The 27703-nt window shown below is 40.4% G+C and overlaps 6 protein-coding genes across 6 annotated transcripts in view; 4 read left to right on the forward strand and 2 right to left on the reverse strand.

The window, feature by feature from the left end:
• The window catches only part of LOC6633714 (V-type proton ATPase subunit F), a 44388-nt gene extending 24619 nt beyond the window's left edge, over positions 1 to 19769 (forward strand). Inside the window, exon 4 of the mRNA XM_002057082.4 lies at positions 19336 to 19769. The gene's annotated coding sequence lies outside the window, so the exon portion shown is untranslated. The remainder of the gene's footprint in view (positions 1 to 19335) is intronic.
• Positions 1 to 27703, forward strand: part of hec (calcitonin receptor hector) — a 106171-nt gene that overhangs the window by 23724 nt on the left and 54744 nt on the right. The window lies entirely within an intron of this gene.
• LOC116649762 (uncharacterized) lies at positions 2187 to 3023 on the reverse strand. The gene has a single exon (XM_032440703.2). The coding sequence runs from the start codon at positions 2861 to 2863 to the stop codon at positions 2543 to 2545; it is 321 nt and encodes a 106-aa protein (XP_032296594.1). The 5' UTR covers positions 2864 to 3023; the 3' UTR covers positions 2187 to 2542.
• On the forward strand, positions 14004 to 14759 carry LOC6633716 (uncharacterized). Its single transcript, XM_002057084.4, has 2 exons — positions 14004 to 14105; positions 14255 to 14759. The coding sequence occupies exon 2, from the start codon at positions 14273 to 14275 to the stop codon at positions 14612 to 14614; it is 342 nt and encodes a 113-aa protein (XP_002057120.1). The 5' UTR covers positions 14004 to 14105; positions 14255 to 14272; the 3' UTR covers positions 14615 to 14759.
• LOC6633718 (location of vulva defective 1) lies at positions 20955 to 22937 on the forward strand. Its single transcript, XM_002057086.4, has 3 exons — positions 20955 to 21799; positions 21860 to 22030; positions 22092 to 22937. The coding sequence occupies exons 1-3, from the start codon at positions 21460 to 21462 to the stop codon at positions 22913 to 22915; spliced, it is 1335 nt and encodes a 444-aa protein (XP_002057122.2). The 5' UTR covers positions 20955 to 21459; the 3' UTR covers positions 22916 to 22937.
• On the reverse strand, positions 23167 to 27111 carry LOC6633245 (uncharacterized). Its single transcript, XM_032440676.2, has 3 exons — positions 26877 to 27111; positions 26677 to 26823; positions 23167 to 26593 (listed from the first exon to the last, which is right to left on the reverse strand). The coding sequence occupies exons 1-3, from the start codon at positions 27085 to 27087 to the stop codon at positions 23259 to 23261; spliced, it is 3693 nt and encodes a 1230-aa protein (XP_032296567.1). The 5' UTR covers positions 27088 to 27111; the 3' UTR covers positions 23167 to 23258.

A 27703-nucleotide genomic window follows, 5' to 3' on the forward strand; every position in this document is an offset into this window, starting at 1 on the left:
TCATCTACATTTCCATTTACAAAGATTTAACTGTCTTTAACTGCCAAGACCAATCAGAATTATGCTTAAACATTTGCTAGAATGCAGTTCGAAGCTGAAATTCGAGCATTTTGCAATAAATATTGTGTCCAGCCACAGACCCCCAATTACTTGTCAGATCCAACATTTCACAATTGATTTGAATTTGATAGCGTTTCATAAGCTCAATTGGCGTGCTCGTGATTCCATTGGTTACCGAATCACAATCATATCTATGTGGTGCTTACATAAGTTGATCATCGATACCAATTACGACGTTAGATGGACAGCTCGCTCCATGGCGACGCGGGTTCATCAATGCATCAGGTGTTGGTATCTATTGCACACACGTGGGTGTGCATGCCCGTGTGGTGGGTGTGTATGTGTGTGTGTGTGTAACTCGAGAACGCATGCAACTAAGAGAAAAAAATAAAAAAGAAATAAGTGGGTTCCAGACCGCATTGCCCGACTAGGATATACCCTGAATGTGTAGTCCGATTTCTACGCAATCGATTCTTATCGATTTTGTGAAGAGAATTATCGAAGAGTCGAACTTTTCAATTGTGAATATAATAATATACTTATAAATAATAGTACGAACAATAAAGACTGACAAATATGTGACTTAGCGATGAATCGAAAAAGGTATTAGAAATGCTTCTGAGCCTTGCATTTGCACGGCTTCAATATACCGGCTTACAGATCTCTAATGGCTGTAGGATATAACAAGAAGTTGTATAATATGCAAGACTTCCAAGTGCGGTCGTGCGTTGCTGCGAGATGCCAGAACTCCGACCCAGAGTCCTGAAGGCGCAAGCAAAAATCCAATAGCCTGCAGCTAAAGCCTGACCCCTGACCCCGTGTACGAATGCGAATTCGAAGCACTCTGTTTGACCTGTTGCCATAGCAGAGTCACATAAAATTTAACATAATGCCCGCCACGCAGGGCAGCTTATCCGCCACGGCGGCGGGTCAGGTGCCAGGAGGCCAAAGGGCAGCGGGCTGGCAACGCCAAAAGTCATAAATTACGTTAAGTCTGAGGGGATTGGCAATGAGGTTCATGACCATGGGCGTGCCAACTGTCGCAGGCGGCCAAAACAAGCGGCTGGAACGGGAGGATGGGTTCATGTGTGCAACATTATCGCGTCGCAACTCGAAACTTTAAATGGGCCGGCAACAAAGGGGTCGAGACGCGGCACAGGGAACGGGGCGCACGGCATGCGGCATGTGGCACATCTGCACATCGCGGCACCTGCTGCTGCGGCCTTGCCTCTGTTTGGGTGGCAGCATCCGCCATTTAAGCCAATTTTCAGCGTGTTCAGCCAATTTGCGCCTGGACTGCGGCTTGCTGGCCTGCTGCTGCAGCTAATTGGCCAACTGTTGCATGCTTTTAGGCTTTGCCAATGCAGCTACAAAATCGCTATAAAATTCTATGAAATTTACCTTCTGGGCTACTTTTTGGAATCTGTTTATACAAACATGTTCCAGCCGAGTTCAGCCAACTGCCAAATACCCGTTCACAGTTTAAAAATGCCTGCCAGCCAAACCTATTTGGCTCACGTTCCCACTGGACGTCGTCAAGTTGTCTTCACACTTAACATATGCACAACATATATATATATACATATGAAAAGGTCGAAAAGGTGTGTATATGACATAGACAAACAGATACTGGCAAATAGAATACGAGACTATCCGTCATTAATTGATAATTTGGACAATTTGGACAAGTTCTAAAGAGGCCAAACAGTGTATTTATGGCATAATACAAAGTATATATAGAGTATAGATAAATTATAAATAGAAAATTTTATATGCAGATACCAATAATACATCAAGCCTGCAAAATGCCTTTTACCAAAAGTCCGCTATTGCAATTTTTTTTTTTTAATATAATTTATGTGTAAAACAAATGCAAGCCCGTGCCATATCGAATCGAGAAACAAAAAGAAATGAATTTTCGATGTCAATTTTCCAACAATTTGAGCAGAATATTTCCCATAAAGTGCTGAGCAAATTGCAGCTTGCCAGCTCCAAAAGCTGATCATCAATCATTCATTCATTCAATCAATCAGTCAGCACATATCTAACTTCTGCCATGTCTAATAGAGTCTCCATTACATAAAAATATATCGGGCACGTCAAAAAGTGTTGTAAATTCAAAAATATATTTTCTGACAGATGATTATAGAGTGCGTACAGCGCGTGTAGAAGTATATAGAGATACGTACATACATATATGATATGTGTATATGTACAATAAGGCAGGTCGCAGCCGTGGCTACAAAATAAAAAATTCGTTTTTCATTTTTTCTTTTTTGTTGCTATTGTTTTTGTAATTGTTTTCTGGTTATTGCTTTTGTAGCGATCAATTTTGATGAATGAATTCACTCGCTGCGATAGTCCGCGAGTGGGTGGATTTTGGTTGCTTGATTGAAACTGCAAATTTGATTGTGGAATTTTGGTGGTGCACGATGGTTCACACGTTGATTTATATCCGGATATTTAGAGTGCCGAGACGCGCTCAATCTCTCCAGTGGTTGGGCGTGGCGCTAATAGCGGCACGCAGGGCGCCGCGATAATCGTTACCCTGATAACGGACATGCTCCAGCATACGTCCCTCGCTATCATAGACATAGAGGGAGCGACCGCTGCCCTTGACACCTGCGTCGCCCTCCTTGGTGGCAGCCGCCACCTCGGCAACGACAGACTGCTCCGTCTTGTCACCACTTATCCGGGGCAGCATCCATTGCACTGGATCCCTATTGCCGCCGACGATAGTCAGCTCCGGGAAACGGCACTCACTTGGTACGTAGATATTGATGCGCGCCCGAGTTCCGGCCATTGTCGTGATGTGTGCCCAAAGACTTTTCGGTTTGTGCCCTGTTCCGACCAAGTTCGGCTGCAGCTATAATTTTCGATTTTACTTTTATTGAATTGGGAATATTGGAATTTTAGACAAACGACAGTGATACATCAAAAATTGTGCATTGTATTACAAAAGAACTGACTGCGCAAGCAATGTTAACTTTGTTCCTATGATATCAGTTCACAGTTCTGTATTCTGACGGAAAATAAATTTGCTTTTAAATACAAAACTTTTACAAGTGAAGAAGGACAGCGTTTTAACGAAAAATAAGTGTTGCTAACAAGCATGTTAAATGTGCTGTTGCAACCGCAAGCAAAATGTATTTAAATATATTTTAATATTCATTTATATATTATATATATATATATATATATATATATATATATATATATATATATATATACCATATTTATTACCACTAAAACGGGTAACAACTATTTGGTAAGTTTTCTAGCAAACACTTGGAAAGTGTATTTTATTCAAATTAATGGAAAGCATATGTGAGCTGACGAACAGGGTCATTTCTAAACTAGTATTGAAAAATATTACATGTAATTTTGATATCCATAAAGTGAAAATGTTTTATTTTCGAAAAAGTCATCGTAGTTAAATGAAGTATTATCTAGGCTTGTACAGTTACTTAAAAACCCTAAGCTTTAGTTAAAATATAGGCATAATATAAGTGTTGGTAAGCGATTGTATTAAAATGCATGGGTGAAATCCGCCAGATTTAAAGTGAAATTGTAATGAGATTCCATACAATTGATATTGATATAATGCGATTTATGGCTCACCAATTGAATATAGTAGTTGGAAAAAGTTAAAAGCTCTTGACAACGATTCAATGCTAGAATGTTATTTAATTTTGATTTCAATTGCATGCAGGGGGTGGGCTGTTGAACATTGCTTTATTGACTTGTGGTTAGGCAGGTATTCTTTCGGATTCTGGTCAAACTGTTGCTTTCTTTACACACACAAACAAACACACACACAAGGACACACAGCCCGGCAAGGTCTCTGGACATTTGACTAGACTTTTGTGTACTTAACATTTCATGGTCTGTGATGCGGTTAGCAGCTTTTCCGTTTTCTTTGCGTGGCTAAGGGCTCAATCATAAGTTTCATGATGCGAAGCCGTAGATTACAAACGCTACACTCTGCATCAAAACCGAGGGCTCTTTAGTAAGCTTATCACTGTGCCACCAAAGGCTGCAGCTGCCACACCCTGACACCCGTCGAAGCTGTGCGGATAAAACACCTACACACAAATAAGAATCTTCTTAACGACTGTTCTGCAATTCTAGGGAAACGTACTTGTTTTCTCATAAGTCCTTTCCTTGAAGAACTGTGCTGGCGGGCGCTCTGGCTCAGAGTTGCTTCTGGAATGCCAAACATCTAATGCCAAGCCCCCCGCCCCCTCTTGCTTTCCTTTGGGTCAGGTGGAATGTGTAAACCAAACTACTTTTCTATTTGTCACATTAACTGATGAATTGAGAGTTGCTGCCGACTATCGATTTCATCGACATCAAACGTTTTGCAACACTACGATATGCAATCATGTAAAAACTTACTGGACAGCTCTCGTAGTTGGTAACACTGGTACAAAAATACGTATATGCGGCGCAGTTTGTCAAATGTGAGGCAAGTCTAGTCGATTTCTGGGCGTTGCTGTAGGCTACTTTTGTGGTTAGCAAATTGAAAATTCCATGTGGTTGATTTACCTTTGCAGCAGCGCGTCGGTGGGTAGGTGGTTAGGTGGGAGGTGCGGTAGCGTTGTTTGCAGTCATACTGAAAATTATTGATTCGGCTGGCTTTGTCAATTTACTTTAAAATAATTGAGCTGCCAATACATATTAATATAATGTTTATGCATAATATATTTAGATTTTTTTTCTATTTGCTATTTGATTTGATTATTTACTTTTGTACATTTATTAAAATTCATCAACAGCTAATTGCAATGCATTTATTGCGCTTACAACGTTTGGCTTCTGTCGAATTTATTCCTATAGTTACTGACGTTAATTAATAGCACATTTCCCATAATTATCCACAATCAACATCTGCTGCAGCTGATATTGGATACCAGTTAATTTGAATTTGTCGAGGCAAACGCAAATACAAATGCTGCACAACATCTTTTTGTCAGAATCGCCATTAACTCTTACCTTGGAAATCAATGCTCGTTTGTAATATGATTAGGTGTTTGTTTAAAATTGTATACCCTGCAGCACAAAAGTTGTAGAACAAGCTGGGGTATTGAGCTGTGTAATGAACAAACCTAAAACGGCTTCGAAACTTTCATTTGCATTAAATAGCTTACGAAATCAAGATTATGCGCTTCAAATATAGTATTTGGGTATATTGTCTGAATAAACGTGTGTCTTCTTCTCAGCGTAGAAAAAAAAAATTGCTCCAATCACAGCCAAAGAAGTCTCCGATCACATAAAAGAGCTCCTGGCCAAGAGGGGATAGACAACATTGTGTTTATCCATCTTCAATTGTAGCAGTAAATTTAAAAAAAAAGAAAACAATATTAATAAAAAAAAATATGCTTTATTATTACGTTTGAATACCAATTTTTTTGTTGTTTACATTTTGCGCCACGGCTCATCGTTGCAGCCAGCTATTCTCCCAAAGTTGTGCCTTCCACCAGGCACCAATTCTGCACAATTGTTAAGACAATGGGCTGGCTAATTTTTATAGGACTCGCCAAGCGAATGCTGAAAATGTCAGAAAAAAAGGGTTTAAATAAATATGCGCGATGGAAATTCACGTTGCAATTAATGTGGGAATGGGTATATTGGATTTATGCCTCATATACGACAAGGCGAACCTCTGTTCACATACCATTTTGTTGGACGCATTCGTTTGAGTTCGTGACTCGATACATACCCATGTATATTTGGACAGAATTTGCTGTTGAAGCTCTGGACTCACAGACCTGACTTTGCTCACAACTGGATTAATTATTTAAAATATATATTTTAATTTGCAGGGTATGTCAGCTGCTGGCATGCCAATATTGCAAATGTTTGTCTGTCAACAATCAACGACTGTTTGTGCACTTTCGGCTGCAGGTCAATTAAAATGCAACTTTGAAATGCGGCTCCAACTTGTACATGAACGGGCATTTCTATGGCAGCAGTAAATAAGAGACTGATTCCAAAATTCCGACATGCACAGCCTGCTGCACAGCGTGGGCGTGTGCTTTTGATTAATTAAATGGAGACAGTTCGAATGGACTCGCTGATTGCAAGTGCATCTGATTAATCCATTCGGCACATACTCGTATTTCTTGGTCCGAATTCAAAAACAATGTGTCTCAGAGCAGCATGGTGCGTGCACATCTACAAAATACGCTGCACTCGAGGTCCTTCTGCTTGCTCGCGCAAAAAAACCCCGAGAACCGAGCCGGCAATAGAACATGCAGGGCAAAATAACTTTCGCCAGGTGGTACAGCTGAGATAACTATCAATTAATCATCAACATAGTTAACTTGTGTTAGCTTTCAACTCTAGCAGAAGCCCGCTTTTTTTTTTTTTTTTGCTATACTCTCAATATAGTTTTATTTCTCCACAAATTGTAAGGGGATTCGATTTACACTTTTCTGCATTTGTCGATAGCTTTGGTATAAAATGAGGACTCGCATATAGCATGCACTAAAGACAAGGCGTAATGCTGCACTTTGACAGGGCGGATGCAGTGACAATTTGCGGCCAATAATTAAATATCGATGCGCAAATTGAATTTGCCCACAGCGGAGCGAATATCAACAACCGCCAACAACTTTGCGGGCAATGCGCATATGTGTTTCGTCCTGTAATTGACAAAAAAACAAAACAAAATCATGCCATAACTTTCACAGTGCATTTGGCCTGCGCTTTTCTTTTGGCGAAATTATGACATTTTAAAGCGACACAACTTCGCGATTCTACAAACGACAATTTGCTTTTTACTCATTTTCCATTTTTGTTGTCATGAGAAGCTCTTGCGATCCCAATAAGTAGAAAGGTCACTCCGTTTTTTACCCAACCGATGAGTATCGATTTTCGACTGAGTTCTCTGATCAGTTGGAACAACAACTTGACCAGGGTTCAGGGCATCTATTAGTTGGGCACTAAATGCATTTTCCGACTCGCTTAGTAGAGTAATACGAATGAAGATGCATTCACAAATGAGCTCAGAGTCTCGAACTGTAATAAGTTAGTGTATTTAAACAATCAAAGTGTGCTTCTCTTGTATACGTTGTGTTCTCTATTAATATCGAAACAGCTGGATATCAGACAAATGGGCAAATGCCTATTGCCCTTAGCCGGGCTGCTGCTGCTGCTCCTTCACCCCCAACAAACCGTATCCCAACCTACCGCTTAACACCTGTATATGCTGCATTACAGCTCCTTCATTTTCATTTACATCATGCTGCTGGAATCTGGGCAGCCCGAAGTGCACTTTAAATTGAACGTGTCTATTTTATATTGGACCTGAATGCTTGGCTGGCCAATGCGAAATTCTCTGCTGACACTTTAATAAAAATGCATTTCGATATTAATTAAGGCCGTAAATGAAACCCAATTAGCGTACAAGGAACACAGAAATCCAACCCTTATTTAGGCACAAAACTATGAATATGATATATTCGTGCTCTTTTACAAATATTCAACAAACACACGAGTTAATTATCCGTCTTTGCGTATGTATGAAGCTGTCGAGCTCACAGTGAGCTATGTAGGGAGAGTGTGAGAGACACACAACTTTGAAACCTAAAGACATTCATATTTGGATTTAAGGTGCGTCTAAAGCACTCGCAGCTTAAGTTTATATATATATGTATACCATGAAATCGATAAGTATCTATATTAAAAGTAAAACATTTTCGGAACTACAGCTTTGAACAGCTTCGAAGTGCGAAGGGTATCTCCTCCCCGCCAACTCTCATTTGTCTTCTCCATTATTATTTTAAAGCTTAAAGAAATATGTTAAGCTTATTTTTAAAAAATTGCCTCAATCAAAGGCCCGAGCTGCAGTTAGAATCAATTGGAGTTCTGGGCTCTGACAGATTTTAATTCAAACTTGCTTGCAGCTAATGTTATTAAGCCCTTGAGCACTCAGTTGCCTACATACTAATAACTGCTCCTGGGCAGTTGGTTACCTACCTCATACCTAATAATGGTGCCCACTTTCATGTGCGACTTATGTCGTTAATCGACAGCTCAAGCAAACTGCGGCAAATACTAGCTCAACATGCTCAAGAAACCACAGGAACCACAACATTCAGTAGAACTCTGGGAGCGCAAGGGCGGATCAACTGTGTCTGTGCATTGACCACAATGATGTCCCAAATGCGGTTAAAAGCCTCAATTCTGTCCCATTTGCTTGAAATGGATTAATTAATATTTGATAATCAAATCAGGTGACCATTTAAGTGGCAATCGGAGCAATTAGAGCCGCTTCTAATCTATGAAATAGTTTATTAATGATGCACAGCTGAGTCCTGAATATGAATTTAAAGTTTCATCTAATTCGACTTGACTTTAATTTTAAAGACAGGCTCTTTTTATTAGACTTGTAACGGTTTTTATAATCATGTAATGAAAAGTATAATCACAAATCATATGGCACCACATATAGCCTGGACAGCTAGAGTAAACGAATGGCACCACGCATTTTTATGATTTCTGGTCCAAAGTCGAGTTCGTTTTTGGTTCGGGTCCGAGGCTTGCACTTGTTCAGAAAGCAAGAGAATAAGAAATCCGTATGATTTTTGGTGTTTTTCTCGGCAAAATACTTTTTTTTTAATGATATACCATTACCATTTTGGACCCGTAAGGATCAGTACTATCGATTGGCATTAAAAAAATGAAAATCTAATTTTTACCCAAATTGACCAGAAAGCACATTTTTTCTCAAAATCGGTTTCGTACGAACTAGAAGACAGGCTTCACTTATGCTCACGCATTTCAGCAAACCCTTTTCAAATGGGTGTGATATATATGGCTGCCATAAGATCGATCGGTCGGATAAAGTCATTGGAGCCATTCGGTTCTTCTTGTTTAAATAGAAGCAAATATTTTAAAAGTTTTGAAGTTCCCTGACTTGGCACAGTTATCAGCTCAGATATCAGACGGCTGTAGAAATGTCGCTTTAAACAATTGCAACAATTGTGAACATTAAAAGAAACATGGGCATTAAATTATAGGTAAATGTGAGCGCACTTACTTTCTGGGTTGTTTATTTATTTAAGTTCGCATTGTGCTGGTGCAGCAAGTCCAAAGCCAGAGGCAAAGAGCATCTCTCTTTGCCAACTGCATAAAAAGGTGTGCAAACGAGTGACATGAGTTTTATGACAACAACAACAACAACATTGGCAACAAAAACAAACACAACTACAACAACTATAACATCAACAACAACAATAACAACAACAATAAAGCCGACCAAGAGAAATAAAATAAAAATAAATAAATTATAGCTTCAGCTCGTTGTTGAGCCCATTCTTGTTGCTGTTGTTGTGGTTGTTGTTGTTGTTGTTGTTGTTATTATTGTTGGTATTATTGTTATTGTTGTTGCTGTTGCCGTTGTCGTTGTCACTGGTTGAAGTCAACATATTGTGGCATTTTAAGCGGAAAATATGCCTTACTTCCGGCTTTCCTTTCACCGTTATTATTGTTGTTCCCGCAATACCCTAAAAATTCATAAGTTGAGTGGTTTATTTTCCACTTCAGTAGATGCTTCTCAAATGCAATAGTCAAGTTGAACCTTGCCTTTGTAAACCTTAGAGCACAGTCACTCTGAGGCGCAAAGTATTTGAATTGCATTCGCCCACAGCACATAGGGTATATGTATTACAACTTTGGGAAAACATGTTTGATAAGTTTCAAGAACACGTTAATTCCTAATTTAGATTTGCACAAAATCGTTGTATAGATTATTTGTATTATTATTTGTAACTCTGTAGCTGTGCATGTTCCTGTCGATTTTTATCGGAGATTATTGTTGTTCTAATAGGGACAGATGTCGTACTATCCATGGATTTTAAATACATGTATTCCCCCCCATGTATGCCCCGTATATGCTGATGTGATTCGTGAGCCCTGGTATTCTATAGAGTATCTTTAAGTCGAGCATATGCATCTGACGCTCTGCTACTTGTTGTCGGCGCTTTTATTATTGTCGTCCTTGCGACGCATATGGGTGTGGTAGGCACTACTCACACATACACACACAAGTACACACGAATACACACATATATACACACACTCGCACTTGCTGCGGACTGTTGACTTGTTTACCGTTATGAGAACAGCGCCAAGATGGCTGGCAAAGTATCTGCCAAACAGGAAGTCGCTGGTAATTGTGTGTGTGTGTGTGTGCGTGCGTGTGTGTATTGTGTGTGGCTTCTAATAACTGTTATATTATTTATATGCACATATGTACATTATAATGTCTGCTGTCGCTGCCTGCCAGACAGACATGTGCCCCGAATATGACCAAATAAAATTTAACTTATAAATGTATATATTACGTATACGTCGTGTGGATCTGCCAGAAAGGTCAGCAGGTCGCTAAAGCACTCTACTTTAAGATCTCAACTCAAAATATGCTTGTTTTGTGCAATCGAGCAATTCGGCCATGGCCACAACCAGCTTAAAGTATTCCTAGTTATGTTTTGGTCTACATTTGATATGGGAACAGGTTTTGCGATACAATTCGCCAGACTGTAAAAAGAGCCTGGTCCGACAGGCAAAAAAAATACTTCCAACCTGTCGTATTTGAAATTGTTATATTCTGATTAAGCCCTCAGTCTTCAATTTTTCGTTACATATGTATGTGTAATCGTAAAAAAATAAAAATGTTTCTAAATTTAGTTTGTGAAGCAAGTGTGAAATACAAAGCATACTGCCAACGAAGTTGCTGACTCCCTGCTGGAAAATGTGGAAACTTGTTAAACTCAATTATATTGCCTTGCAACTAGCTTCACAAATAAAAATATATGTTTAAATATAATATGTTATATGAAAAGCGCGCTTTCAAAGATGTGCATGAAACGTCTACAGGGTCTGCTAGTCAAATTATTGTAACACTTCAAAAAACTTGTGATTTCCAGGCTAGGTAGATTTCAATACGCTCTTTGGAAATGTAGCCTAAAATAGGAAATCGGATATTCTTTAATTGCTTTCCGTGAAAAATCTAGCCAATAGCCGTATTAGAAACATTTGAATATTGTATTGGCAAGTTAGAGTTAGAGAAGGAGAGAAGAAGCTCAAAGATGCAAGTGGAATTCCAGTATACCTATCTCTCTATAGCTTATGACTGAAACCGCCTAATCAAAAGCACGTTGTCATCCATAAAATAAAATGAAGCACACTGTTGCAACACGTGTTGCTTCATTTGCGACAAGGTAAAATACTGCGGGCTACGAGCTACGAACTGTGAATTGCGAGCTGCCTAAAAGCAGTTTAGTTTTATTTGCCAAAAGGTTGAATCTTTAATTGCACTTTGCACCAATACCAAGAGCTGGGGGCAAAGGGATTTGCGTTAAGTTCGGAAAAGCAGTTGTGCTGCCTTGAATCACTATTATTGTAAGCCAGGCCCAGGTCTAGGCCCAGCACAATTGCAAGGACAAGGACATGCGACAAATAACAACAGCCACAGCAGCAGCACCACCAGAAGCAGCAGCAGCACTAATCGGAGTAAGTGAAATGGAATCCTTTGGCAAACATTGGGCCATTATTAACATTTACCACAATCGGAACAACACTACAGGAGGCGACGCAACATGCACTACAGAAAACTAACAAGACCAACGATAAAAGTTTCACCAGGCAGACAGCAAAACAAAGAATACAATAGCTAACTACGACAGGCCGTATGTTAAACACCCTTTAAAAGTATGCTCAATAAAATTGAGATATTTAAAGGCTTTTCCTCAAGTGAAAATCACAACTATTTTCTATATGAAAATTCTGGGTATTGAGCCAGATTCTGATGTGAAAAATAAGTTGCTCAAGACGCAGGTCACATAGTGAAGCTTAATGGAATATAAAGAAGTTGAAGAACTCCATATTCTATCGTTTCAAAAGCAGCTATATGATATAGTGCTGCGATACGAGCTCGGGTATATCGGTTTGGCTGTTGATACTGAACAAGAATATATATGCATTATAAAGTTAGCGATGTTTGCTGCTATCCGTGACACACTACATAAGACAACTATAATACCCTCTCGTACTAAAACAAAAAGAAGTTCCAGGTCCAAGTCCAAAGTCTGAACCGAGTAAAAGTTTTCGTGTGAAATAAGAATTGGTATTAAAAGCATAATAAACGCAACGGCAGCGGGGGGCTAGCTAGCTTGACAAATGAATAAAAGAGGGACAGGAGCGTGTGGGTGGCAGCAGGCCAATAACTTAGGGCTAAATGATTTGTGTACGCACAGCCCTACTCATTTGCAAATAGATAACTTTAAGAAACTTTGGACCAACTGATATAAAAACCAAAACCATATATGCAGAGTCCTGAAACGAGTCCAAAAAGACAAACGACTCATCCTATTTACATAGAAGACTAATACAGCTCTCAAGAGTGGCCGTAATTAAGACCGTTTGGGAAGGGGCTTACTTGAAAGAAAACTGGAGAATGCGGTGGGAGCAGAACATGGGTTTAAATGATTTAAGGGCTCTGATTATACCTAGACAAGGGAGTGAGAGATACACATACATATAAGTATATATATTTAAGGTGAAATGTAAATAAATTTATATTTTATGTATACTGTGTTCGAAACGAAAAATGAGTATATTAGCTTTTATTATTATTATTACACATCTTTAAAGCTAGAGTTCCCAAAATTAGCAGAAACATGACGAATGACTCTCTCTAAGGAACAATCAATATATCTTGCGGCACTTTAATCACTGAAATTACACTCTTTAAGTTGCCTTATATTGGAAAATATTACCAGACTAAATAGCGTGTTACCTAAGTAACTTTTAAGGAACCACCGAAGAACTATCGAAGTACTACTTAAAGTGTAATCACCTGACCACAAGAAGCCAGATGCTATAGTGCTCGGGCTCTGAGTAAATCTTGAATATACGTACGCCCAGCTTGGTAAAATATGAGTAAAAAAAAAACAGATAGAGCTGTTAAAAACGATTTTTGTCACTATATCAAATATGACAGATGTGGCCTATATACCTTACATATAAGCAAAAAACTACCGAAGGCTTTCGGTTATTTTGCCCAAGCTTCTTGTTAAATAATCTAAAGCAATAGTAGAGCTTAGAATAGGTCCATTGCCGCCTAACTTTATGGGAATATAGAGACTAAATATAGTTTTCTGTTTTTTGTCATATTTCCGCTCGGAATTTGCTTGAAATTTATTCATCAGTTATCAGATACAATTTAAATACGATATGTAAAAAGGTGGAACTCGCACCGCAGGCTCTGTCGACACATACAATTTGAATTTGGGCAACAACTCAAGAAAAAGAACAAAAACGGGCTTATTAATAAAATGTGATAATAAAAATTAGTTATATTTTCAATCGAACATTGGACTACATACTATATACGATGTACGAATTTAATATACTTTTGCTTATCTATAAAGATTGGGCTTGGCCAAACCGATTTGAGCCCGAGAAGTCAAGTTATGTTATGCAAAACGAGTTTAAAGAAAAAATAAAGTTTTGTTTAAAATAAAGATATGTTAAGGGAGACCCAGATTTCAAATATAAATAAAATAATACATTATAAAAAATAATAATACGAATGATAATATAAAATAATATTACAAAATATTCTAACCATATTTTGTAGATGCCAATTTTGGCATCTTTTATATGAAAATTAAACTCATGAAAATATACTTAGTTAGCTTGTGTAAAATGTGCAACATTTAACAAAAAAGGAGTATTGGGAATGATAGAGGAAAATAGTTGAGAGCATTGAGACCAATGATACAATCCTGATTGTTCTTCCCGAGCTTAGCGGTTCGTTTGCAAGCGTGTATCCTCAAGAAGCCAATTGGCAGAATGAGATTCTAGTTACATTTTTATCAGCTGTCAAAAACTGTTAACACGTTTGCTATAGCTAAGCTCAAGGCAGTTTTTGTCAAATTTTAGTGTGTGTATATGTAGAAGTATTTATTGAACAACAATATATATATATAAATATTCGGTTCTCAAGAGCACGAGTGTGTAAAAAACCGCGACAAGTTGTGTGAAACGGTTATATATAACTATATATACATATATCCACTATATTCATATATATATATATATATATATATATATATGTATATATAATTTTTATATATAAATATATATATATATATATATATATATTTACGAGTGATTTATTCAGAAGCGAATCTTTGAAATAATGGTCGCCGACACGGATCCAAAGATCTTCAGATTGTCGCAGAGCAAACCGTTGCTTATGATGATGCTGATGCAGTCGCTGGAGGAACAGGTGCAGGCCGATGAGGACATGGACTCGAATGTGCCGACTGTTACCATGCCGCCTGCCGATCTGGACATAGTGGATCCACTCTCTCAAGGGCAAATTGAGACGACCATCGAGATAATGGAGATCACCGACGAATGCGACGACCTCAACACAATGGAAGTGGCCGAGGAATGTCACGTCGATGAATATCACGAAGACGATTCAATGATGATGGAAGGCGATCACAACAACACCAGCTACAAGTGTCATGACTAAGACCATGATTGCCAGTGGGGGGATTGGGATTGGGGGAGTTTACGAACGCATCAATTCCAGCAACGTTTCTTAGTCAGGCATTTAGAATTTAGAATTAAGAATTTATAATTGAGAATTTACAACATTAAAATGTCCATTAAGCATACTCTGCGACACGCGTTCCAATGCTAAAACTTGAAACGGAACACTCGGATCTGGCCGCTCTGCTGGGTATAGGCACCACCACTGATGGATGCCCCTGGCACTGCACCAGCGCATGATGCCGTCGGGCGCCGGTATTGCTGTCCAGCAGTCTTTGGAATTGGCCAGAATGTATGCGTAGATCATATTGAAGAAGTTCTCAATTCGAAACAGCAACGGCAACTCTGGAAATGTGATTAAAAGTGAGGTTATGCTGCAAGCAGTGTCCATTGATGCACAGCAGTGCTTACCGTGTTCCGTCATTTTGCACTGCTTGTCCATGTCTAATTGCGGGCCTTGATCGAGAGCTATACTTGAAAATGGTGGTTGATGGGATGAGGGGGGTTTACTGAATCTGAAACACTACTGAGTACTGCCCAAATAGAGGATCCAGCCTACATAGCCCTTTCGTAATTCTCAAGGCACGCTGCGGCAATCGCTTTGCAGCTGTCAGCCAATAAAGCCCTTCAAACATGACAGCATCTTTTATATATTATCGTTTATCTTTTATATATTATCGTTTATTCTTTATCGGGCTACTGCATCTGTAGCAATATTGTGGAACAACAGCCCAACGAGTAGCGTCAACTCTTAGAGCTGTGAAAAGTTTAAAGCATATTGGACCTTAGCCCAATCTCGATTCACCCCCAACAGAGTAATCTGCATATGTGTTCGTGGGTCTGCGGTTGTGTACGTGTGCGGAACAATAGATAGAATTTATAAAACTATTGCAAACAAAGGAACGCACCATAGCTGTGGAGCCCGAGTGCTTAAAGTTGGCAAATATTGTTTTCAGCTACGAAATAAAAGAGTGTTTTACAAGCTTTTCCATGTGGCATGCCACATTGTTTGTGCCACACTCAACGCACACCGCAAGAACTTTATAATTAAAAATAAATAAAATTTAATAATTCATTTGGGAAAAAAAAAGAATTAGTGTGAAATGTATACAGAGTAAAGTGTATGCGCTTTAAACTTCTTATGGCACAGTACGTCTATGAAACGTTACCTTTTCTAGCGTCTAGGATTTGGTGTAGATAAGCCAAAGATTAAATAAATTTCTTTGCATAGCGTAGAATAAATGGTATTATTATTATTATTGCGTACAATTTGTTTTGATTTATCATAGACTGACATTATTAACTACATATATTCAATTCGACCATTAAATAAGTTGTCAATTTTAATTGCTAACATCAGTTAATATTAAAAAATAATTGGGGGATTATATTTGGTTCGCGAATCTGGCCTTCCACAGCGTACAATCCAGACAAATATAAGACATACTATGGCCAAGTATGTTTAAAAAGTTTATCAAACAATTCGATTTTTAATTTACAATTGCCCGATCCTCTGCACATTTAGCAAACTGTATCTGTATATATTCACTAACAAGATGCGCAGTGAGCTTTGTTTTTACCCAACCTTTTCTTATATTTTGCGCCCCTATTCTAAATGAAAAATAAATATTAAAACTGGCTATGAGAATAAAAATTAAAATTGGGTATAAGGGTATATTGTATTTGTGCAAAATACAAATGTATGTAACAGGCAGAAGGAAGCATCTCCGACCCCATAAAGTAAATATATTCTTGATCAGCATCAATAGCCGAGTCGATCTAGCCATGTCCGTCTGTCTGTCCGTCCGTCCGTCCGTATGTATGAACGCAAGGATCTCAGAACATATAAGAGCTATAGACTTGAAATGTTAGATGTAGGTGCTCATAGTGCCTGCGCAGATCGAGATTGTTTCCGATAATCGATTACTTACTCCGTTTCCAAGCAATCGATAAAAATCGATATCGATATCTTGTTTCTGGGAAATTTTTGTAAATAATAAGAGCTAGAGTCACCAAACTTGACAAATACTTAGCTTCTTAAATAGAATATATATGCATTTGATGTTGGAAGAAGAGGGTTCAGGGTATCCACTAGTCGGGAGCTCCCGACTAGAACCTCTTACTTGTTATTAATATTATTGTTCTTATAATTATCATCATAGTTCTTATAAATATTATTTTTATAATATTATTATTTCTATAATTTTTATCATGAATTTTCGATTTTGGAATAACTTGGTCATCGGCTTCGAAATTAAGCTTGCGCCCATTTTGTCTAGCAATCACATTTTCATTTACAGAATACGTATTATTTGTTTGAGTAATAAATTTCATATTTAAGCGGCTAGTGCATTCTATTTAAAATGTATCTCTTGTTCACTTCCCAGAATGCCAAATGATAAACTAAACAAAAACTTTGCGACAGCTTAAAATCACAGAAAATTGTTTGCTCTTCGTTAGCATCAATTGAAATGGACTTCAATGGAAATATTGTATTTTAATTCGTTTCGACGGAAATGGTTGTGACACTGCAATTTCTCAGTAACTGCACACACACGCACACACACACATATATATATAGATATATAAAACCAATTGCTTATTAAACACAAACTACATTATGCTCCACAAGCCCTACTGAGCTCCAATTGGATGTTGTGTGCAGAAAAAATAAAATCCAATTATTTTATTATTTCAGAATAGTTCAGCTGAAAATAATTACAAATTACACACTGATCAAAGGGTATGTCATTACAATCAATTAACTAACTTGAGTTGACATTTGAAAAGTTTTCCCACTGAATGGTCATCAATAGAGCTGGAGTTTTCTTTAGCTTTATATATTATACATATTTTATTCTTTATCGAGACATTAGTTCGGACGCTAGGCAAAGCCTAGAACAAACAATATTTAAATTTGAAGATAATGCATAGATATATAGACATGTTAAGAGATCGATGTGATCTGGCTATACATATATGGAGCATTTTCTCAATAGGATTTTAATGCTCTATTGGGTAGCTCTGTCTATCTCTTTGTGTGTGTGTTTGATGATGCAGAACGACAGCAAAGTAAAGATTGAAAGCACAAAAAATAAATAAACAAACTGCAAAAATGTGACACATTCATCATACGATGTAATGTGTTGCGACGGACAATAACATACACCAACTCCAAAGCTGCCCACTGGCCACTGGCCACTGCCCACTGGCCACTGCCCACTCACTCTGGCTGCCCTGGGCAAGTATTTCATACGCCCACTGCAAACCGCATTTTGTTAAGTCCAAACTGGAGAAACGGACACGGACATGGTCGCGGACCCGGCAGAGCTGTGCGTTGCCCAAGTGTATGGCGGTCATGTGGTGTAGTCTGTTGGCAATGTTCACTAGGTAGACTAAATCGGTGTGATGGGGATGTGTCCAGGCGTTGGTGTGTGTGTGTGTGTCTAGGAGGTTGTGTGTTTGGGACGCAGTTTGAAAACTATGCGAAAGGCACAAAAAGGTCAGTAAATTAATGTGCAGAAGCGGACTCTGGATAAACTTTGCATACGCACACATGCGTATGTGTGGGTAAGTGTGTGCATGCGTGTGTATGTGTGTACATGCGTGTGCATGTGTGTGTGTGTGCGGTGGGCATTTGAAGCGTGCGTTGACTGGTGCTAAAAGGCGCCTGTTCGTTGCTTGAGTTTAACACACAGCGACACACACAGCGACACACACAACGACGCACGCACTAGCAGATTAATAAACGAGTTTTCATTTAGCCAGACAACAGTTAGCCAGATAACAACAACATGGCATAGCAACAACAACAGGAATAACATTTGCAACAACAGCTTACAACAATCTGCGGCCATGTTTCAGCCTCTTGTCAAAGGCTTCTCAGCAGCTTTTGCCACATTTAATTTTCAATTTTTCATTTATGCCTTTCCACACACATCGAATATGGCAGCATATGCCAACTGCCCACACCGCTCTTCCGACCCTCCCTCCCCTCTGCCATCCACTTCCATCATAAATTTATTGCAAACTGAAGCATCTACCTAAGCCCGCCCCCTGCGCCCTGCCCCCCACGCTCTTTGCTCTCCTCGCTCAGCACAGGCACTGGGCCGTTCACCCTATTAAATTAGATGAAAAATTTCAACTAATAAATCAATATTTAAATAATTCATACAATTTATGGGCGCAAACGAGTGGTTGGGCAGGGGGCTTGCGGGGAGGGTTGGGTAGCAATGATGATCGATGGGCATTTTTTTTATTTATTTTCTTTTTGGGGGGGTTGTTAACATCTTGATGAGCTGATGAGATGCTGGCAACACACAGTTTCTTACTTTTTGAGGGAGTTTCCTGCATCGGGCACACATGTGATTACGATGTGCGGCAAATGGGAGATGATATTTGGGCAAATTGCCAAACGAATTTGGCTCAGCTCTACAGAGAGCGATTAGAACTCAATTATTAGCTGGCCATGGGATAATCAAATGCCGCGAGTATGACCAAAAGTTTTTGCGCGATTAACGGAAAACATTTCAGTATCTCAAAAAGCAATTAGCTATGGAAATTGGGTTTATATTTGTTCTTTGCGGCTTATTCACGCCTTATTCTAATCAGCTCGAAATTCTTACTAAATATTGCGAATTAAGATAATCAGTAGTGCGTTGCTTTAAATGTCACATTAATTATGTTCGGTTTTCTTTTTAGATCTAGTGGGCGTTGCTTTCGACTTTCTAGCCCAGGGAGCCGGTGCTCTTATGAAAATCTATCAGTTTACTCCCAGAGCTCATCTGGAAAACAACTCTTTTTTCGGCTAAAAATTGAAAAGTGAAAAAATTACAATAATAATAATTTTCGTAATCCTTTCGGGTTTTCAAAATTTGTGTTTTTTTTTTTTGGCAAGAAGCGAAATTGAAAAGCGTGAAATATGTTGTAAATTGTAACTCAAAGAAATTGAGTTTGCTTGATTGATATTTGTGTTTAATTGTGCATAAAGGGACGAAAAATTTTATAACTGGACGTACGAAAGTTCTGCAAGTGTTTATCTACACCTAAATGTAGATAAAAAAAAAAAACACACACACACACGATAAAAACAACATACCTCAAGCTGTGCGGAGCGTATCCCATTGAACGAATTAGCCTCAACAATGGAAAAACCAAGACTTACCGATAATCCAATACTTCACTGACTATAATGGAACACGCCAGGTAAGTGAGAACCGTCTTGAGGAGCTATATAGAATGGAAAAAATAGGGGTACAAACATAGAATGGTCGATCTAATCCTGACCTTGAATAGAATGAAAAATAATCGCCTCACAAATCTTATTTACCAATAAATAGATCCAACTGATTGCTGGACGTGTTCTGGTTGCCTGTTTGAATCTTATCAAAACAGATCCACCAACGAATACTGATGCTTATTATCGATGAGTTACTAGATGTAAGAATGTATGCGGAGACAGTTACCGCAGATAACAAATAATTTGTGAGTAGTCGACTGACAACTCCTTTTCAATTTAAACTAATTTGAATTATTGTATAGTTTCTGTATGCTAATGGAAGTTTTAATTTACCATATTTATCTCTCACAGATAGGAGTAGGAGTAGTAAGTTCCCTCTCGGGCAATATACATAATTGTTCCCTATTATACATATACATTATATTATTATTTAGCACGACGGTACCACGCCCTCAGCTTGAGGCCGCTTTGGGGGCGCGCAGTTTGCGTCGAACATGACCGTGCTGTATATGTACATATTCTGCAATAAATATGCATATAATATACAATATATTTAAGGAACAACATTATATATACATATATATACGTCATTTGTATGTATATGCGTATCTGAAATATCGAGTGGATCTGTTTGATAATGAAACTATTTGAAGGCAGCAATATGCCATATCGATGAACTGTTCATGACAGTTCATCATGTACGCTTATTTAGAATTCCGGTAAGTTCTGATTGTAATCGGATAACATATTCTCGCAATTCATGCCAAATTTTGTTTTTACCACAGTTCCGAGCGGTACCACGAAACCCTCTAACCCCCCCTCCCCCATCAAAATCTACCTTTGCTAGGGGCCACAGCAGACCCCCAACCCCGCCCCACACCCCTCCCCTGTACTGAAAATTCGCGCAGTTTGCGCTCGAACGGAATTGAAAACATTGACATAACTAAGTGCTACAAAAATAAATGCCGATTGAAAATGAACAAACTTTGTTTTATTAAATTTGATAATTTTTACATTAAAATTGCACATTATAATTTATAAATTTATGGCAGTCTCAAATATATTTATGGTACAATATGAAAGCTTTTCACCACTAAAAAGCTCAATGAACTTACCAATAAATTTCAGTTAGCATGGCCAACATGCTTGCAAACTTTCAAAAGCTGAGCTTCAATAATTGCAGCTTTCAACCAAAGAAGCTCTAAATGGTTTTGTACCCAAACCGCTAAAAACAATTTATATACATTGTCCGTCCGTTCATATTTGTAATTGAAGAGCAAATCAATCGGCTAGCTACGCCAAGTTCTGATAAAGAACTGTGTGGTCAGTATGCAGATTCTCGCAAACTGTTGCGTTCGTTAACCCGTTCTCTGGCAATCTTGGCCCAGTCGGCGGTTGGCCAATCGATTGCGGCGGCAACTGCAAAAATGCATTTGTCCAGCGACCGATTGCGTCAATGCGAACAGCGCATATCGACACGTTGTGGGGGTGTTCAAATCGGAGATAAGTCCAGCTGCTTGCCCGATGGCCCGGTATAAAACGCACCGAGGCTGCGGCAGAGATCAGTGACCAGCTAAGAATTGGAGATGATGCAACGGCTAGATCTCAAATGGACGGCGAGGATGGCCCAGCTTCTGCTCTGGAGTCAGCTGATAAGCCTGGCGGTTGTAGGATCGGCCAACGCCGCCTGGCAGTACAATGATGAGCAATATGCAAAGGCGCAGTATGACAAGTTGTTTGGCCATGGGCAGAATCATGGCCACGATCGGCTGGGACCCTTTCAGTATCAGTATGTGGACTATCAGCCAAAGTGTGGAACCGGCGGGCAGCCAGTGTGTGCCACCAATGGCACCAACTACTTTTACTTTGAGAACAACTGCAAGCTGGAGGCAGCCAACATGAAGCTGCTCTTCCAATACGGCACGGGTAAGTTGGCCGCACGCTTCCATGCGAGCCACTGCTAATGAGAGTCCTTGCCCCAATCAGAACTGGAGCCCACCGAGCTGGAGCGCTGTCTGCCGCAATGCGACAACATAATCTGCAATAAAACATACGCGCCCGTCTGTGCGGTCAGTGAGCCGGGAGCCAAGCAGGATCGGGGTGTGACCTTTGCAAACGAGTGTGAGGCGCATCGACGCGGTTGCCTGACCAAGCAAAGTGTGTATACTCGAACCGTAAAATGATGACGCCCGCAAACTTTGTTTAATTCCAATTCCAGCCATGCGCATCCTGAGGAAAGGACCCTGTCGAGATGTCAGGTTTAAGTCCAGGCCAGGCAGCAAGGGCAAAGGCAAGCGCAAGCATGGCAGACGCCGCAGCACCACATCCTCTACAACAACAACAACAACCACATCCACAACAACAGCAGCCACGCCCGCCAACAGGAGGCACATCTACGTGAGGCTGGGCAATAAGCGTAGCAGAACCACCACCACCACTACCAGCAGCAGCTCAACCACAACATTAGCGCCCATGCAGTTCCATCGTTACATGAACCTAGGCAATCCCCATGTTTCCGTCTCGCGTGCCGTCCATGCTTATAGCGTCTACAACATACCCGATGTGGGCCTCAACTATGACGCCATCACGGACTCTAGTCTGTCGCTCTATGTGCCGGGTGTGGGCACCATTACCGATACGCCGCCCAGCACCACCACCACCACCACTAGCACAACAACCACACCTAAGCCACAAGCAATTACGAGCACAACAGCCATACCGATCATTAGCGAGACGCCCAAAAGGAGCAGCTCACCGAGAGAGGAAATTAAATTCTTTTATGTGCCCTACGGCACCACTTCCACAACCACAGTTAGTTCAAGCAGCATCAGCGCTGCTCCAGAGGTCACCAGCACCACAGCCACCATCGCGGACACCATCGCTGCCGCCACCGTTGACCGCACCGCTAGCACCACCAAGGTGCTAAAACTCGGCACAGCCGTTGTGGCTCGCAATGCGACGGGCTTCAAAGTGAACACGGTGGCCAGCCCGAAACCTGAAATACCGAAACCACATCGAAAACCAATTGTTCTTAAGAATTAAGTAAAATTCGTATTGACACCAATCCAAAGTTTACCTTTTACAAATATGTCATGGGAGTATTTAGGGACCAATCGTATCAAGACAAATCCACATTTTTGGAAAGGGATCCAGGTCGAACCGAACCAGTTCAAGCTTTAAGCCAGTTGCCAAAAAGCAGCTGGCACCACATCCAAACCCAACAATATTGATGTGCATATGCGAAACAATTAACTGAATCATATATATTTATATATTTATTAATATGTAAATTAACAATTGTTTAAGTCTTATAATTGAATTGGGATTAGTTGATTTTTCTGGCATTGTTTTGTCTAATAATCTATCCATTTCCTTTGTAACTTACTCATACTTCCACTTTTTGTGCTGAGGATTTGGACAGGAATATGAACACGTATGTCGGACTTGGATTGGTATTTTGATTATTAATCTTAACTGTCTGAACGTCATCCTTTTCAGACACTTGTACAATCAACTGGGTTCCATTCGTACTCTCTCGGTTAGGTGACTCCGATAAAGTTGTATTTTTATCTGAAGCACGTTGAGTATTATCTATGGCTGGTACATTACTTGCTGATGTCGAATATGTTGGAACTGTCGTTAAATCTGAACTCGATTGTGCTGTGGAATTCGAGCTCGAACTGACAAGAGCTTCAGTTGTGGATTCAATTGCTTCCGTTGTTTCTGTAGGTGTCGTATCCGAAAGAGTCGTATTATTAACTGGATCAACTTGGGTCTGATTAACAGCTGCTGCTCTACTTAAGCTTTGAGCTCTCACTTGTGGCTCACTACTTGGCGATGTCGAAGCTGGTGTCGAGACGGAGGTCGAACTCACAGGAGGTTCGGAGGAAGATTCCTGAGGATAAGCAGTCGATTCCGATGAATATTTCGGTAATGAATTTGAGGTGGGTAAGTACAAGCTTTCAACTTGGGACTGTCGAGCCGTTCCATATGATGGAACTGTTGTTGGGTATAATGACTCAGCCGCAGTGGAATTACTGGCAGAACTCACAGGAGCTTCTGATGTGGAATTTGGACTTATGGCTGTGGTATTATCAACTGGATCAGCTTGGGTCTGATTAACAGCTGCTGCTCTACTTAAGCTTTGAGCTCTCACTTGTGGCTCACTACTTGGCGATGTCGAACCTGGTGTCGAGACGGAGGTCGAACTCACAGGAGGTTCGGAGGAAGATTCCTGAGGATAAGCAGTCGATTCCGATGAATATTTCGGTAATGAATTTGAGGTGGGTAAGTACAAGCTTTCAACTTGGGACTGTCGAGCCGTTCCATATGATGGAACTGTTGTTGGGTATAATGACTCAGCCGCAGTGGAATTACTGGCAGAACTCACAGTAGCTTCTGATGTGGAATTAGGACTTATGGCTGTAGTCGCTGTGGTATTATTAACTGGATCAGCTTGGGTTTGATTAACAGCTGCTGCTCTACTTAAGCTTTGAGCTCTCACTTGTGGCTCACTACTTGGCGATGTCGAAGCTGGTGTCGAGACGGAGGTCGAACTCACAGGAGGTTCGGAGGAAGATTCCTGAGGATAAGCAGTCGATTCCGATGAATATTTCGGTAATGAATTTGAGGTGGGTAAGTACAAGCTTTCAACTTGGGACTGTCGAGCCGTTCCATATGATGGAACTGTTGTTGGGTATAATGACTCAGCCGCAGTGGAATTACTGGCAGAACTCACAGTAGCTTCTGATGTGGAATTAGGACTTATGGCTGTAGTCTCTGATGTATCGCTTAATGGGCTTTCCGTCGTAGTGGTGTTATTAACTAGAGTACTTTGTGTTTGATTTACAGCTGATGCTCTACTTAAGCTTTGAGCTCTCACTTGTGGCTCACTACTTGGCGATGTCGAAGCTGGTGTCGAGACGGAGGTCGAACTCACAGGAGGTTCGGAGGAAGATTCCTGAGGATAAGCAGTCGATTCCGATGAATATTTCGGTAATGAATTTGAGGTGGGTAAGTACAAGCTTTCAACTTGGGACTGTCGAGTCGTTCCATATGATTGAACTGTTGTTGCGTATAATGACTCAGCCGCAGTGGAATTACTGGCAGAACTCACAGTAGCTTCTGATGTGGAATTTGGACTTATGGCTGTAGTCGCTGTGGTATTATCAACTGGATCAGCTTGGGTCTGATTAACAGCTGCTGCTCTACTTAAGCTTTGAGCTCTCACTTGTGGCTCACTACTTGGCGATGTCGAAGCTGGTGTCGAGACGGAGGTCGAACTCACAGGAGGTTCGGAGGAAGATTCCTGAGGATAAGCAGTCGATTCCGATGAATATTTCGGTAATGAATTTGAGGTGGGTAAGTACAAGCTTTCAACTTGGGACTGTCGAGCCGTTCCATATGATGGAACTGTTGTTGGGTATAATGACTCAGCCGCAGTGGAATTACTGGCAGAACTCACAGGAGCTTCTGATGTGGAATTAGGACTTATGGCTGTAGTCTCTGATGTATCGCTTAATGGGCTTTCCGTCGTAGTGGTGTTATTAACTAGAGTACTTTGTGTTTGATTTACAGCTGATGCTCTACTTAAGCTTTGAGCTCTAAATCGTGGTGCGTTGCCCAATGTTGATGCTTCAGTCGAAGTTTCTGTCGCGACCGAGCTCAGCTGTGAGGTCGAGTCCGTGGAACCTACCGAAGCTTCTGTTGTGGAATCAGAAGCTATTGTAGTTTCCAGGGGCAGTTGAGTTGTATTATTCGCAGCGGTATATGAGGAAGCAGCCGCAGTAGGCGTATAGCTATCTACTTTGGGCTCCACAGCCTTCCTAGCTGATGCTGTGTCAGACGTAACAGGGCTTGAGTACGAAGCTGTTGATGTATAAGAGCTGTATATATCTTTGGGTGGGGCACTCGAGGTAGACTCCGAGCCAGAACTGGCAAAAGCTTCTGTTGTGGAATCAAAATTTGAATTTACAGGTGTCGTTGCCGCTGTAGCATTCAAAGAGACTTCCGCAGGAGTTGTGTTGCTTTCCGAAGTGTTTTCTACCCGATTTGCTATTGCCGCCTTACTTTGAACTTTTCTAGATTCATTGCTTGGTGAAGTTGAATCATTTGAAACAGGTGTAGAATACGAAGTAGAACTGACGGTAGCTTCTGTTACGTAAATGGGCTTTGAAGGTACAGCAGTTGTGTTCACAGCGGTAGCCAATGTATCTTGGGAAGCAGCATCTGATTCAGATTTTGTATCTGTGATTAAGCTTTGTGCAACAAACTGTGGCGCATTAGCCGCTACAGTTGAATTGGTTGGAGCTGCTGTCGAAACTGTTGATGATTCAGTCGATGTTGGTGCTTCAGTATAAGGAGAACTTGTAGATCTATCGGGAACTATGTTGGTTGTTGTTGGGCCAAACGCATCCGTTGACTCAGTTGGCAAAGCGTCCCTTGAGATTGATAGATGATATGGCTGCAGCTGCGATGCTGCATATGGGTGTGGTGGGGATTGGAAGGCTCTGGGATATGCCATTGGGGGCCCATAGGCTGGGGCTTGGTAGGCAGGAGCTCCATAGGCTGGAGGGCCATAAGCGGGTGGTCTATACGCATGTTGTCCATAAGGATGGGGCCCATAAACTGGATATGATTCACGAGAAATGAATGGTCCTGCATACGCCGAGTATTGGGATTCTGTATCTAAGCAAGCCTCATTGCGAAGGTATTTCCAAGCTGAAAGAATCGAAAACAGGATAGAAAGTATGAGATAAAGAAAGTAAAGAGAATAAGATGGAAAGAAAGTATGCAGTACTTACGTTCTCCTGTATGGCAGATGAACTGCAACATTTCACAGTAATTTTGGAAGGTTTTCTGCGTACTGCCCAGCGCGGCACAGACGGGACTACACGTGAGTGGACATTTGACTGGGCACTCGCAAGGTCCCTCGTAGAGTATGTGCCAATCTGTCAATGGGGAGTTTTAAGTACTATAGATTATATTATTATCATCCACATACATTGTCCGGTCAGGCAGCTATAGCGCTGAACCTCGCAGGCGTTATCAAAGGTCGCAGCCTGGTGTGAGCCCTGGGTCTTGGCACAGACTTCGTCTTTGACTGCCGGACAATTGATATAGTCGCACGTTGGGGCATAATATTTGGGTTCGCCATAACCCCAGCTCCAGGCGCCCGTAAACAAACTGCAGAGGAACAAATGGAACGCGAGCATTTTGTGTAGAATCCTAAGCTCGACTATGGTCTAGCCTCGCACAGGCTGTGCTTTTTATACGATGACCTCCAATGGGCTTGTGGCATATGCCCTCATATCATTGCAATGTCTACGTGTCCAGAGCTCCATTTCGGTAATTAATTATATCAACGCTTCTAGGTTAAAGCTAGACGGTTAGCACAAAGTTTTTTGTGTTTTTTTAGTATGGTTTTTTTTTGTTCAGCTTATGAAAGTTTTTGAGCTACACTCATATCTTCGTTATTCGTGTTATACGTAAACTTTGCGCCATGGGAAATTTTGTGAATTAAAATTCTTACTTTCAAAACGTTACGAGTTATGAAAATATGACAATGATACTGATTAATCGACCTGCCACGCAGCGTATAACGATATTATAGACAATTGTCAAGGTCACCAGTCAGCTGGAAATAATTTGCAAAAAAAAATACTTATATCTATATGAAGGTATACAATAGCATTTCTTGGGTATATTACTCAATGTATAGGAAAATGATTTTATGATGAGCCAAGCAAATTGTTTCAGACCCACCTTAGCCCCGAAACTACGCAATAAGCGGGCGAGTCATCAATTATTGAATTACTATGAGTATTACTA

The sequence above is a fragment of the Drosophila virilis genome, chromosome X (assembly GCF_030788295.1).
Source record: "Drosophila virilis strain 15010-1051.87 chromosome X, Dvir_AGI_RSII-ME, whole genome shotgun sequence".
Taxonomy (NCBI): Eukaryota; Metazoa; Arthropoda; class Insecta; order Diptera; family Drosophilidae; genus Drosophila; species Drosophila virilis.